Source organism: Macrobrachium rosenbergii, chromosome 59, assembly GCF_040412425.1.
Source record: "Macrobrachium rosenbergii isolate ZJJX-2024 chromosome 59, ASM4041242v1, whole genome shotgun sequence".
In the NCBI taxonomy this organism is placed as follows: Eukaryota; Metazoa; Arthropoda; class Malacostraca; order Decapoda; family Palaemonidae; genus Macrobrachium; species Macrobrachium rosenbergii.
Window position 1 is genome coordinate 26,017,257 of NC_089799.1, and position 15,550 is coordinate 26,032,806.

The window sequence follows — 15,550 nt, forward strand, 5'->3', positions numbered from 1 at the left end:
ATTAAAAAGGGATGGTCCATTTCTTCGCGTATGAAGATGAGTGATACTTGTATGTATTTTCCTGAATACATGAAGTAGTGAGGTAAACAAATTAAACAGTTATACATAGCAGAGCTTCGATAAAAAACAGGCATTAGAAAAAGTACGGATTTAAGATTTCTTTGCATGAGGATGCCGGTGTAATAGATAAATAAACTTCTTTTATTTATGAGACCAAGTTCAGAAAAATAACGATAAGAATGTGTTAAATTCATAGCAATGTTTTGATGGTTTAATATTTGTAATACTGAAAAAATAATTATCTACTACACTTACTGCAATTAGGAGTACCAATTAGCTCATGGTCTGTAGGAAGTGGTTCTGGTGTCATGACATCTAGACCAGCTGCTCTGATCTGGCTAGTCTTCAAGGCTTTAATAAGGGCTTCTTGTTTTATCACTCCTGTATAAAAGTAATTTAAATGTGTTTACGAATGTAAAAGGTGGAGATTAATCTTACATTCAGTCACAACAGATAACATACTAAAGCATACATAAGAATACTGCAAGAGTTTTTGTGAAAATACATATTCAATAATATCATATTCACTAGTTGCTTTAAGACATGAATCGTTCATGTGTATTTCTCAGTTTTTAGCTCGGTAAAACTTTTTAAAATTCAGAAGTCTGTACAACAATTTGTAATGAAATGGAATCAGGAGCACAGAAACATACGTCCTTCACTAAGAACAATGGGATGACCGTTTCCTTCCTTCTACCTTGAGAAGTCAGTTACAGCACCCAGCTATTACAGAATAGTAAACAGACAATGACCATTCTTGGATTGGCTTTATGTACCTATCACACTGGCTGATTCGTTTCTTAATAACCCCACTGTCGGTACTAAATTATAGACCAGGATATCTTATAACGCTCAAAGCCAATATTACAGATAAAGAGGATACCAAATGTGGCTAAACCTGACAGAGGTGGTTTTGGACCGAAGATTTTATTAACTTTGTTTCTAAGCGCACTTCTTGCTTATCGGTACTTACTGGTGTTTTGTTTATTCCTCTTTCCTTATATTTTGTAGATGTTGTTTCGATTAGGGATGACATTATTTCATCTTTAGGGAGACAAAAACAGGAGAGAAAGATCTAGCTAATTAGCTTCGAGCAATTACATAAGATCAAGTTCTGAGAGTCACATCTTGATACCGGTAGTCCTGATGCCTCCTTTGTCCCAACAGGGATCTTTGAGTTTTGAAGAGCAATGAATTCGGAAGACAACAGTATGTTTGTTGTGTCATATAGTTTTATTGATAGTATCCAGCATAGGGACCGTAAACTACATGCATGCCTTAATATTTTCACTTTGGTAGGGATGTTAAATGACCCACGAATATCCAAGTGCTGTTTTGATTGCATTTTTTTTTAAACTAACTACAAAGTGATTTTCATCTCTCTTCAATTCAGACTTCTTGTAGTAATCTACTCGTACCTATCAATCACACAGCAAGCATAAGCATATGTATATATATATATATATATATATATATATATATATATATATATATATATATATATATATATATATATATATATGTAAACACACACAAACACACACACACACACACACACACACACACACACACACATATATATATATATATATATATATATATATATATATATATATATATATATATATATATGACTGTAAATTTTATGAACAAAATAACTGAGATTTAAGTTAACAAAAGGAATCAATATTTAAAGCTCTACAACAAAGTACTCAAACTTTCATAAAAAACACCACCTCCTCGATATTCTTAACTTGCCATGAATACCATTCTTTTCCTTTGTTAAGTTGCCTTATAATGTGAGATTCTGAGTGCTCACAAACTGAGAGCTATACAACATTATTAAAGGAAATTTTTTTTTAGATGGTACAAAATATTGAGTAGAATATTTTGTATCATCTGCTTTCTCTGTTTTTCACCCAAACAACCCAGATAAACGAATGAAACCAATGAAAAATTCAACTAACCTCCACGAGCAATATTTACGATAATGGCAGATTTCTTCATTTTTGCAAAAGCCTCGTCATCGAAAATTTCCCGGGTTTCATCAGTAAGAGCACATGTTATTACTATGAAGTCTGATTCTCGTAACAGCTCATCAAAGGACACATACAATGCACCAAGTTCAGTACCTGAAATAAAACTAAACGATGGTTAGGCTGAAATTAAAACCATGAAAAGTTATAGTAAATGATTTTCACGTATTTTTTTAAAAAGATTGTTTAAGGTTAACGACCTACTTCCCAGTACCAAAATAAGCATTTGGTACATCACAGATGTAAGAAAATCCTTCATCAGTTAGGGCTCGACTTGAGGCAAATACTTGCCTTCCTTCTTAGGAGAGCGACTTGTATAAATGAACCTCTTGACACCGAACCCAAGGAGATGTCTCACGACAGCTTGTCCTATACTTCCAAAGCCGAATACTCCTACTGTGGATCCACGAAGTCCCCATCCATTCATCCACGTTGGTGACCAGGCACACTTTCTCCAACCACCACTAAAATTAGAAAAATTAATGTACCCCATCGTCAACTCTGTGGTCTGGTTAAGCCCATACTAAATTACAGTAATAACGAAATTTCAGTGCCAAAAGCAAGAAATTGCCTTCGCATTCCACTAACAGTATTCCTTGATAAATGTACTTTTTTATTTTTGCTAGGAATACCACGTTGAGACACGCTTCTCGTCCAAGTGTTTGTTTAATAACAAAGCAATAACATGCAAACATTTTGAATGCCACGAATTTCCCCACAAAAACCTCTATGACAGAAGAGGAAGAAGAAGAAGAAGAAGAAGAAGAAGAAGAAGAAGAAGAAGAAGAAGAAGAAGAAGAAGAAGAAGAAGAAGAAGAAGAAGAAGAACGGCAACAAGTTCGTTTTCAATATAGGCACACAAAGGAGTGACAGCAGTGGAACTTCAAGGGCATGGGAGGAAGGCCCAGTGGAATCTTTGTTTGAAATGCTTTACTATGTGTGCTTAGATGCATTTCACACGGGTTGTTTATGATTAATGGATTAGAAATGACGAACAGATGGTAGATATATAAGGTAAATATCAAGCTACTTCACCATAATATACAAAAAAAAATTACCAAAAATCTCCCCATTGTACATTCATCAAGTGGCTGCCAAGCAAGGAACCACTTCTTAAGTGGTAACAGGTAAAGAAGTCACTAGCTCAAGAGTAATAGCAAAAGTTCAAAAAAGGTGAAATTATGCACTGCTCGTAGATAGCTGCACCTTGTCAAGCTGGTGCTCTAAAGTAATATTGGCAACAATCAGTTTCTGATAATCATGTCTCTGAACCGGCAAAAAAAAAAAAAAAAAAAAAATCAGGGTGCTTAAATGAATCCTCGGCCAACTACTGAAATTAGCCAGTTTTCTCCTCTGTCTGCAAAGTTGCTGAGAAATGTGGCAGTTGTGAAAATTCAAATATTACTTCAGAAATTACAATGCGTAAAGATTATTTTCAGAGAATGGCTTATAAATCTATATATTTTAAAGACCCAGGCCATCAAAAGTCACTTTACATGCTATTTGCATAATTAGGAAAGTGCAATTTCTATCATACTTGATCACTTCTCCATGCGCTTCAAACAATCGTCTACTTGTTGCCAGTAACAGAGCAACGGTGAGTTCTGCTGTTGCCTCCGTTCCGATACCCGGTGTATAACCAACCTGTTAAAAAAAATGTTTATATTAATATTGGAAAACGAAATCAACTCCACAAGCAAAACTACTGTTTAGACATCATGTACAGCTGCATTAATTAAACATTCTAAGGTACTGTACAAACAAAACTTGCCTTCAATTGTTTTTATTATAAAATGGCTTATTGCAAACACCAAATCACGCTCCCGGACTCGCATACGGCTTGCTTCGAGCATTTTTCTCAAATGAAGAGTAAAATGAAGGAAAATAAAGTAACAGAAATTGGGCCGTAGGTAGGTAGACGGGAAGGTAGGAGCTCGAGGGGAACCAATAAAAATGAAAGACAGGGAGTATTGCGGCTAGGTCTCTAGACAAAAATAACATTAATATTATACACAACGCATCATGCCAAAGATAAGAAAGGAGTAGAAAGAAAAACTTTGGTCATGTCATGGGTACAGGGCCCAAACCAAACAGGTCCAGCTATTCTGTGCTCTAGAGACAAATTCTCGGATAATTTTTTCTTGTTTTCATAAAATAAGGTAACAAGGAATTTAACACGAAAACAGTATGGAAATTCCTTACACACCTCTCACGTCAGTTGTGAAACTGACCCCAATTCTGTACATCATTTAGGATTATGAATCACAATGTTGGTTTAGAGAATCATGATTACCAAATAACCAAGTTCAGAGCTCTGTGTCAGGGAAGACGGTTTCATTACATCTTATGCATTTTTAGTAAGTTAAAAAAAAGGCAAAGTTGACATCAAACAAACAAACAAACAAAAAACAGGAAAGCTGCACCCAAATTGGCTGATTTTATACAAATTGGATTACTACCACAAGTTAGATGGACTGTCTAAATACTTATCGAATAATTCAGTGCTTATGCATACTTACGAAATATCATTAGCTCAATACCATGGTTCTGAGTAATATCATAAACCAACCTTCCTGTTTAAGCAGTTGAAACAATCGAACATCATCCAGTTCCTTTAGTGACTTCTCACATACTAGAACTTCATGAATTCAACTTCGCTCTATTTTAACCTCTGATTCGTGAGCAAATCCTTCGTGTGTACTCTATGAGTGTAGAAAAGTGTTTCAATGGTTTCATTAAACTAACTATAAAACTGCAGTCAAAATAATGTTTGTTGAGTTCTGGATGCAATGATCTTTCTCAAAGGATCCCATGGCTCTGTTATAATTAAACAAAGTTGAGTGACGGTAATGGAAGAGGTAAGTAATGATAAACAGTGGATTAACATGCATAGTGGCGTAACTAAGGGTGGGAGGGCTGGCAGTCCGCCCTGGGAGGCACTGTCTGGGGAGGCGGCACTCTGGCACCTTTTGAGCAGGTCTAGTCTGGCATAATTCTAGATTTTCTAGCATATTTCGTCTGATCGGAACACTGAACAGCGGCTTACCGACTCTGTAGCTTTAGCTTTATGAAATAAAATAAACGATTGAGATGTTAAGGCTTAAAATGTGCTTTTAATTTTCACCACTTGAGTACTTTTACGCCACTGCATACACACTTCTATAAGAAAATGACAAAAAGACTCAACCTCTTCCGCCTTTTGACTTAACTGTAGGTTGTGACAAGCATGAGAATTAGAGACGATAAAAGGTTCGTACTTTGTGTGAACAATAAAAAATGTATACTTTCACAGTGAACTTATTTCATACCTTTATTCCACGACTTTTTATTTCAGATAAATCTAGGTGATCGTGGCCAGCTGACAAAGTGGCAATGATTTTTAGACTTGGACCTGCAAAAATAAAAAAGCACTCATCACCACGAAAACAACGGAAAACACAACATAACTTTGCAAGCAAAAAATGATTATGATTTAATCCTAACCTACAATTAAATTATTAAAATGATGCTCAAGACTCAAGACTTACTTAAATTCCAAAAATCAAAACCGGAGAGAAGGTAAACATTCCAAACTTAAAATCACATAAAGAAATAAAGAACGGCACAGGAATTTACAAAAGCTGTCCCGTTTCATACAGTGAATATAGTAATTCATTACATTACCTGCTGCATCTAGAACTTCCTTATCAATCTTGTCTGTGAGGAGGCATAATAGAGCATCCTTTCCTGAAACTTTCTTGAGCAATTCATCGCGAGGCATAGGACAGTTCTTCGGCCATATTTCCAGTTCACATCTGGAAACAATACAAAGATGTTCAAATTGTCCTTATATTATGACCCTTGATTATCAGATGAAAAAGTACGTTACGAAGTGGTAAAATAACTTGAAGCATCACAGTTCCTGCAAATTTTATCTTTGTTTTCTCGTTTTCGTGAAAATTCCTTCCCATCGGCTGACAAGTGGTTTATTACTGCTGACACCTATTCAAACCAGCCTTCTAAAGATTCAGGTGTCTGTCGTAGTGAGCAGTGCTTTGACACGATTCCCCATGAAAATCAAGAAAATTAGTATATTTCAGTTTAACCTAAATCCTTCATAAAAATTCACGTTACATACCTTCATATATTAAAAATCCAAATATACTTTATACGAGTTTTTACTTACTTTTCATTCAGCATATTAAGACCCTTCTTGGGAATATCTGCGCGAGTTATAAGAACCTTAGGTTTTGACATTGCCAAAGTACTGTAGTTATACTTAGTAACCTGAAACTAGAAATGAAAATGTATTATAACATCTTCAGAATGAGAATGATATCATTTTAGTGTTTTTGTTAAGTTAAACTTAGATTATCTTGTAGCAAAATCCCAGTATATTAAAGCATAGAAGAAGATTGCTTTACACTTCAACGCACAACTAGTTGCTGTAAGAACGAATAATATTAATGTTATGGAACCAGATATTGAGGTTCAACAAAAGTCTGGATCAAACAAGGATACAATGAACTTTACTGTAAAAAAAAAAAAATTAAAAACACAGTTAAGGTTCCATAACAGTCAAACAGAATAAGTCTTTCACAGAATCAAAAGAACAAACAAATGTGTAACAACTTTTGGCTTTTACTTCATCATACTCTTACCTGTAACTAACTGCTGAGAGCTGAATATAGGTTATAGTACCTTATCCGTTTTAAATAAGATTAATAATGTAAATTTACTTTTGACAAATTAACACTGATAAATGAGATTCGTCTTTAAACAAGTACAGTAATAAGAAATGTACAGTAACGTCAAGATGGTAAGAATGACACGTTTTCTTAGAAAAATTACAACCTTTAGTTTTTACAGGATATGACCTTTGCTTTAGAAAAGTACTGCATCAGTTGGGGCAGGAAAGAATTCAAGCAACATTTAGGGGTTTCCGTGAGTGTGGCTTCTGGTATCCCTTTGTTGGCCGAGTCGGTTGAGCTTTAACCGTCATTCGATGACCAATTCCTGATGAAGAGTTAGAGGAATTTATTTCTGGTGATTTCATTTCTCGCAAATGTGGTTCGGATTCCACAAGGTTGCAATAACCAATTGGTTCTTAGGTTTCTAATCCTTCAGGCCAGCCCTGAATCAGCTCAGTGGTCTGGTAAAACTAAGGTATACTTAACTTTTTCTGGTAACAATGGTGAGATTGGTCCATATTCATCTCCCTAAGAGATTTATCAATAGTACGATTGCTGCAGACTGAAGGGATGACAATTGCTGGCGCTTTCAAACATTCTACATTAAAACTGAATAAGATAATTTTAACAAATAATTTTTTTTTAAAAACTCGGCACTGAAACAGAGAAAGAGACAGCTGTCTGAAGTACCAGATAGAAACCTTAAGAACCTCCAGCCAGTGCACAAGAAGTCTCATTCAGAAGGATGGAAACCTGAAAATGAGTTTCCTCTAAATACCTGACAAATGTTGCACCTAACTTTAAATTCAACAAGGTACTGGGTACTGGTAAAGATGAAAACTGTAACACTTTACTTTAAGTAAATGAGTATTAAAGTAATCCTAATGAGGAAAGCAAATCTGGGAAGAAATTGTAGGCATGGACAGATTAGTAGACACAATAAATCATCCAGTTTGATATCAAGGAATATGATGGAAGTAGGTACACTGCTGAGAACTAACAATGAGTCTCTTCTTCCTCCATATTTTCTATGGAAAGTCTGGAATTCTTTCAGTTTCACCAATATGCCAATGTAAAAGTAATGGATGTGTGTGGAAGCAACTTTCCCTGTGTAATCGTACGTGGTGAAATTAATGCCGAAGCCAACTAATTCCGAAACATTTGATAAAATAAAAACATGCTTAGTGTAATTATTTTAATACGCGTAAGTTATAATTTTTGGCGGGAGCGTCACTGAAAACAAAGAAACTTGGTTAATAACCAATTTTTGGGTCCCATGAGACTTAGTGGAGTGTTGGAGATTAAAAAGTTAATTTCTTTAAATTACTTTTACTTTGTTCAAATGATTATTTATTTCATACATTTTTTTTTTGCTGTTGCTAACATATGATTTTTCACCCCTTCACTCTCTACTGCTACTTTCATGACAGTATTTCGAAATCTCTGACTTGAGAAAATATCCTGCTTTCTGATGTTCAAATTCCTCAGAGCAATTTCGTCTTACATCTCCTATTAGAGATGGTACAGAATTCTAACAACATTCCAAGGTACATGAATTATTTATCAATAGCCAGACTTAGCAAAAAACCTTAAGACTTAAACTGACCATTCAAAATCTATCCACAAGTTTATTCCAAATGACAAATCTAAGCCTACTAGTGAAATGTATGATGAACCGCATACATTTTGTTACCAAATCTTCCAAACCCACCGTTATATGATAGTAGCCGCGGTTCAGTAAAGCTTAATAACTACGAAAGATTTGGTTAGATAATTTATACAAAACTAAGAGCGCCATTTACTTAACGTTCTGCACTCACCTGGAGACAAGGGCGTAATGACCGAGTACCTCAACTCACACAAAAACGTAACTTTAGTCACAGCAACTCTAACATGACCCTGCATTAATCATCTCCATGTACAACCATAGGAGCTCTACTAATTTTTACAGTCAACTTATGTATTACAGCTCCTGACACTGCACCACTCGTAACACATAGTAACTTTCCTGTAAAAACTAGAGCTTGAAATTGGTGGTCTCTCAAGTAGGACACTGGCATTATAAAGCACTGCACTTCTAAGTCACTACCTGAACTGGTTGAAGACAGAGATTGAGGACACGGTTGAAAGATAAATTCTGGTGAAGATGTATTCTGTTTATCATCAAGCTGACCTCACGTCAGTTCCTTGTTTAACTGCAGCTGTAACACAACTGTATTTCATAAATGTTGCTTCCAGAATCTTTTCCTGGCATTCTTCCCACTAATAACATTCCATCATTAACATTAACAATGCAAAATCATAAATGCTTCATTAAAAACTTCTCAGAGGATCATAATCATGAAAAATTTGAGACAGAGGAACACAAAAGTCCTGCAAAATTCCATTCCACACTTGTATTAGGCAGGTTACACATTTCCACCTCCAAGGCAACCAAGGCAGGAAAATATTAAGATTTTTAAAAATGACAATAAAAAATTTTTCATCCTTCGTATCATATGTCAAGAGAATGGATAAAATCTTCATCTAATCTTAAGTTCAGGCATAAAATTCAAAATTTTCATTCGGGAGTATCTCTAATCGCGAGCTGGAATCAGTCGTTCACACTTGATAAACTAGTTATCTGGTGGTTATAGAGGGAAGGGGAGTCTATAGGGAATACCTCTCCACCAATCACTTCGTTATCAGGAACAAAGTGGGGTGGTTAAAGATTATAACTTGATAAAAGACTTTGGTTTGTGTAACTATGAAAAATACAAATTACGATAGCCACCTACATCTGAGCCTGATCCATTTTGTACTCTGGTAGAACTGCTAAGCTGCAGAGGAAGTTATTAGAAAGAATGGAGAGAAGCCGGTCACTTTCAGTTTAAACCCAGCCTTACGCCTTTCTGATTGCTTAGTAGGGTGTTTACACAACCTGCTGAGCAATCATCAATTTTTCCAGCGAAAAAGGAGTCTGGGACAGGTAGGATGGTTTAGAAGTGATTTGGTGCTTCGAAATACTTGCACTCATCACTGTTTTACCAAAATGGTTCCATTCCCCATTTTGAGATTGCCTGCCCGCGACTGGTGCTTGTTGGACGTGTCATAGACCTATTTGACAATCACAAAGCCAAAAAAAAAAAAAAAATTCCAAACAAAGTAATTTGTATTTTTCCCAGGTATACAAACCACAGCATGTTTCATGTAGGATTATCCTTTAGTGCAAGATGGAATCAGTTGTTAGAACTTGGTGACTAGGTACCTACCATCACTTTCTTTCAGGTGGCTGAGGTGGATAATGTAAGGTTTTGGTCAGAAATCCTAAGGAAAATACAAATTAAGAGACTTCAAAAATTAGCAATTTGTTCCTACAGGAATACGAACCATTGTCTTTATATAGAAAACTCACTCATTAGGTGGGAGGTAGTCCAACTAAGTTGAAGACCCACCAAGCAATGTCACTGTCTGGCATAGGGACACCAGTGCATAAGGGCCCTCAGCCTGAGCAAGGGTGTTTGGAGCCTTGCTTAAGGAAATTATTGGAGAATCGTGTGTCACCCCCAAGATTTGCAGGATAAAATAATTGAGTTCGTAGTCACCAACCCCACCCATTGCTCAAGGCAATGATTAGGACAGCACTGATGGCCAGCAAATTTTTATACAGGATTTTAGTGCCTAATACAAGTCTTTTGTGATTCAGCAGCATTAACATATACAAAATTTACATAGCCCAAATTTAGCCTAAGAAATCAGAAAACTAATTGTATATGGCACTGATTAGCATGCACTGGTAACTGAGTTTTCTCCATATAATTTGTTAATGCCCAATGCAAATTTTGATTTATTAACATGAATAGGTATCTAAGCAGATCGTTTATAGCCCAAATTTAAACTTACAACACAATCAATTCATCTAATCTCTCAAAATCTTTCATACATAGAAAATAGTTAATCCATCAGTGTTACTCTAATCATTGCCATCTTTTGTTTCATCACTTTCAGATGACATATTAAAAATGTTTTTTGTGACAGACTTTGTTGCAGATAGGCACAGAAAACCATTAAGTTAACCCCACTATGTTGCATCCACGTTGATCATTTCCGTACGGATGTCGACTGGAGCAGCAACAATGATCCTTTGGATCCTAAGTTAAGTTCCCGTTGGAACAAAGTTTGGCGGTGCATAACCCCTCCCCATTTTGGTTTTAGCCAACTGATACTGCATTTATGTATGACGTCTGTAGATAAGCTCTTTTTAGAAGTGAAATTTACCATACCTTAGCTTTAGCCTAAGTGGCTTCTATGACAAGTAACGCCAGCTAACAGGGGCTTGCTTCACAACTTTAGGTAAGGGAACAGTAGTCGCCTACTGTAGCTGAGCAAGTATACTGGTACTAGGGGTTCATGAGAAATCATAGCTTAATTTTAAATATATTATGGCATTTCGTCAGTCATTATTTATCGCCTAAAATCTACAGTTTTTTTACCTACTCAATCAACCGTTGACCTTGATGACGTTCAAACCCATCGATACTCGTGATTAAAATAGATATTTGCGCAAAACATTACGACAAAGTTTGAATGTCTACAAAAGATAGTGAAATGTCCCTGCACCACTCTGAAAAAACAGTGTTGGGTCTCCTGTATACCTAATTTTATAAAACTTGATATTTTGTAATGCTCTGTGAGTTTTAGCCCAGGAGTAAATGCGGAATCATTATACAAATGAGGTAGAGACATTGAAATCTAAGAGAAAAAATGCAAGAAGGAATTTAATTAAAACATTAAAAATATTTGGGATATATAATTATAACAGCATATCCTGTTCACAGAATACATCATCTTACAACTTACAATGCTTCACAGCTGTAAATACTCAACACAATGTAGAATAAACCACCACCACAGAACTAGCGATTAGCAAAATGTCATGCATCCTGTGGAGCAGCCAGTAACAAAACCGAGGAATAATAAAGAAAACAAGAAGTGGCAAGGAGTCTTAAAGGGTGAGAGATGTACACAAACAAGGATTCTTTTAACAAATTATTACAACTCATAAGGGAATAAAAGGTGGCTGAGAAGCGTCACGATCATCTGGCAAGGGACGCTTTAAGATACCCACCATTTGCGAGGCAGGGAATCTTCCATTTTGGCTTTTGCTCCAGGAGCATGCTTTATTTTCCACAGTGAATTCTTGGATAATAAAAGACCACCCAAGCAGGTTATTGCGGAGCTTGGCTCTGAAGGAAAGAGGCAAGTGGTCTGATAAGATTGTCACAGGAGTATCATCCCAAAGATAAACGTTGAAATGTAGTAGTAGTTCAGTTACTACACCACAGAGCTCTTGCAGTACAGTAGACCAGTGCTCCAGTGCTGTTAACTGGCCGAGAGCTTCATGAAAAAGTAATGAAACCAGAAGCAACAGGGATTCATCAGATGGCTCTTCCTCACTCGAGTGCAGAAGCACAGCACCAATACGTGTGTTGAACGCTTCGACCTGCAGACAAAGGCTTGTACACTTCTGAGACTTAGAATATTGGATGGGAAGTTGCAAACTGATTGCAAGTCGACATTCTGCTTTTTGCTAGATATAAGCTCAAAGGTTTTGCAGTAAGAGCCAAGTTTTTGTAAAATCTACTGCAAGACATCCAAAAAAAAAGCATTTTCTTAAAGTCCAGATGGAACTGGATACTCTAAGACTGACCTTATATTACCTTCTTTAGGTGAAAGAGAACCACTGCCAGTTAAATGACCTTAATATTTACTTTGGTCTTGGCAAAGGAGGATTTTGAAAGATTAATGGTAAAACTGAGCGAACTTTGTGGAAAAGTGCATTGTCAAAATGCTTACCCCAGGTGTATATTAAAGCAAACTAGTCATCGGGGCAGGCGTGTACATCAAGGTCTCTGATCAGCTCATCACACGCTGGAGGTTGCAGGTGCATTACACATGCCAGTCTGAAGAACGTGCTGAAACAAGCCAAAAAGGGTAATGAATGCACTGATCTCGAGCATTTTCAGTTAACTTTTTTATATCCCTTTCAGAAGCCTATTTGGGTTACATATATAAGTTTCCAAACTAGGTAGTACTCTGGGAAGACTGTAAGAGTCAACACTATTCAAGCATCTGTAATCTGCACATCCTCACTTGACCATTGGTTTTAGGAATTACAATGCAAAATAAAAGCCCAAGGCGAGCAACTAGAAGCTTACCCATTATCTACTAAATATTCAATCTTTTCATCAGGTGTAGCTTCACCTACAAGCAAAAAGACATGGTTAACTAATGGGACTTGTGTTGGGCAAAATCTTTGTCATAAAAGTGTTGCGTAAAATCTTTGTCATGTAAAAATATCACAATTACCAGGAACACCTGAACATATATCTTTGTATTAGGCAAACTCTGTAATTGTGTTCACAATACTTATCTGAGGATAAAATATCAGCTGGAACAATCTGCCTACAAATTATTCGATCTAAATGAATATCCTTACCATCTTCTTTTGCACTTCTATCACAAAGTTGCACACTTACTTCACAGGACTGTACACTAATACTGAGGAAGTATCATGGCAACGGTTAATTATGTTGACCATGAACTAGACGGGTCGACTTCTTCCTGTCGGGGGTAAAGAAACATTCAGTCAATCATATATTACTCTACATGGTCCAGAGAAGCTTATGCTTTAATGGAGATCCTTGAATTGTTACTAGAACTGTATCGCTCAATTTGACTGACGCAAAGGGAAACGTGGGTCCGATTGGACCCACTTGGAAAAAATACAAAATATATGCAAAAATAAGTTTCTTTATTGAATTTCAGAGATCATTGTAAAAAAAATAAATATTCTTGAACTGTATTATATAGGTTTGGCAGAGTTCGTCCATACTTTTATTTTTCCTATAAAAATAAAAGAAGCTTAGTGAAAAACAATAGTTGACACAAAAATTATATAAAAAAACTGACAGAAAAAACATAGAAAACTATAATTCTTCCTTCTTCAATGGTTGAAGTTCATGAAAATGGGTTTCACATCCCTTGAAGTCATCAGGGATGATGCGCTTGGTATGTTATGGCATTGCACATGTAGTATGTTTTTGAATCACATGCCATACGTCGAGGGTTTGTTGGGTATATACACCCTGAAAGGGCATTTTCCTCTAAAGGTCAACAACTGTTCATAAATCGTCATGGTATCTCCTGGTGTATAGTGTTTTTTGCAGTTTTCTACAAATTTCTGAAACATACCTTGGAAAAGTAGAGTAAACTTGTTGGCGGGTTCCCTTTCTTGCCGTGTTCTTACGTCATCGAATGTGAGACACCGTAAAAGATAATTGAATCTTTGTTCATTCATGGAAGCCCTGTACAGTGGTGCTCCATGCTGAGGGCTAAACATTTCTTGAGTAGTGCGATGGTTGTCGTGTTTGGCACCAGCCTGAATGAGGATGCCAATTAGTGCTCTCAATTCACAGATGGATGTCTTGCCCGTTGTTTGCGTCTTTCTAACATGCTTTGGGCCTTTTATTTCTATGTAATTATTGACACACTGAACAATATCATTCAACATTTCTTCATCAAGAAACAGGATGGAGAAATCCATCGGTGTTGATGCTGATCTTGCTAATGGTGTTGCGAGTCCAGATGTGTACTGTGTTGGTGTCTGCTGCTGTGGTGCTGAACATCGTGTTGACCGTAGTGGTGTTCTTGACCAGTAAGTTTTATCTGGAGCACGACGTTCATCTTCCTCCATTTGATATATGTATTGTGCAGTTGGGTTGGAGCTACCATCATTTTCCTGGGTGACATTGGCCGTAAGGTCCTGGATGGAACTGGTCGTAGTAGGATTCTGGGTGGCGCTGGTCGTGGGGACCTGGATGGCACTGGCTGAAGGGTCCTGGTTGATGTTGTCTTCTTCAGTGTCTGAGTCTTTATCAGTGTCAGATTGTGATAGTGGCTGAAAGTCAGAATCTGAGTCAATGGTACCAGGCTCAGAATCTAAGTTAGGATCAGGATCAAAGTCAGAGTCATCAGACATTTCATGAGTTCTTTTCTGGGCAGCGGGGTGGACATCCTAGGAATTAGTTTGCGTTTAGCATGGCTAGATGCTGTGCGGATGCCTGAAGGGCCAGCAATAGGTGACATGTAGCCTAGTTTAGAATCTTGTTTTTTTTTTTTCTGTGGAGTCACAGTATACTTCATTACTTCATCTACGTCAGTTATGACCTTCGGCACATCCTCATCGAACTCAGCTGGGAGGGAGAGAGGTGGGACATCAAGAGGGCCTCCACCAGCTGTATTTGTCTTTTCGATGGCAAGGACAGGTTCAATGGTGACATCATCCATCAAATCTATTACAGTGTCTTCTGCTAAAATATTGGAGATGGATTCATCAGTCAGTCCAACGCGACGTGACATTTTTTCGTACTTTTGTTTCACACCCGAATAAAAAAAAATGATAGGTCACATATACAGTAGATGACAAAAAGAAAAATTTCATAAAAGTATAATAACCTACTAAACATTTAAACCTGTTTTTTAGTCACTCTGGCCTGAATTATCGTAAACAAGGGACAGCGTAATGATAACGTTTTATGTAAAGGGTGCCATGACTAAAATCCCACAAACGGAAATTGTGGGTCAGCCTGGGGCGCAACCTCCCTGCTTCAGTACCAAGAGCCAAGTGAATTCACGAGAGCCCACTGTACTGGGCTCCACTGTTCAAACGCTGCCACTGCTGTGAAAAAAGAGCGGGAAGGTTAAAATAAAATCAGTGTGGATCAGCGCGGACCCAGTGATACA

The 15,550-nt window shown here is 36.9% G+C and overlaps 1 protein-coding gene across 3 annotated transcripts in view; it reads right to left on the bottom strand.

The window, feature by feature from the left end:
* LOC136837553 (glyoxylate reductase/hydroxypyruvate reductase-like) overlaps positions 1 to 15,550 on the bottom strand; it is a 44,554-nt gene that overhangs the window by 1,209 nt on the left and 27,795 nt on the right. Inside the window, exons 2-10 of one of the 3 annotated variants that reach the window (XM_067102405.1) lie at positions 13,285 to 13,369; positions 12,602 to 12,720; positions 6,262 to 6,368; positions 5,760 to 5,890; positions 5,405 to 5,487; positions 3,634 to 3,740; positions 2,388 to 2,560; positions 2,028 to 2,192; positions 316 to 441 (exon numbers count right to left, since the gene is read on the bottom strand). In XM_067102405.1, the coding sequence (XP_066958506.1) occupies positions 316 to 441; positions 2,028 to 2,192; positions 2,388 to 2,560; positions 3,634 to 3,740; positions 5,405 to 5,487; positions 5,760 to 5,890; positions 6,262 to 6,332 (856 nt within the window). In that variant the 5' untranslated portion in view covers positions 6,333 to 6,368; positions 12,602 to 12,720; positions 13,285 to 13,369. Of the gene's footprint in view, positions 1 to 315; positions 442 to 2,027; positions 2,193 to 2,387; positions 2,561 to 3,633; positions 3,741 to 5,404; positions 5,488 to 5,759; positions 5,891 to 6,261; positions 6,369 to 9,543; positions 9,819 to 12,601; positions 12,721 to 12,963; positions 13,370 to 15,550 lie in introns of those variants that run through there. The other 2 variants (XM_067102404.1, XM_067102406.1) reach the window with 2 other exon arrangements.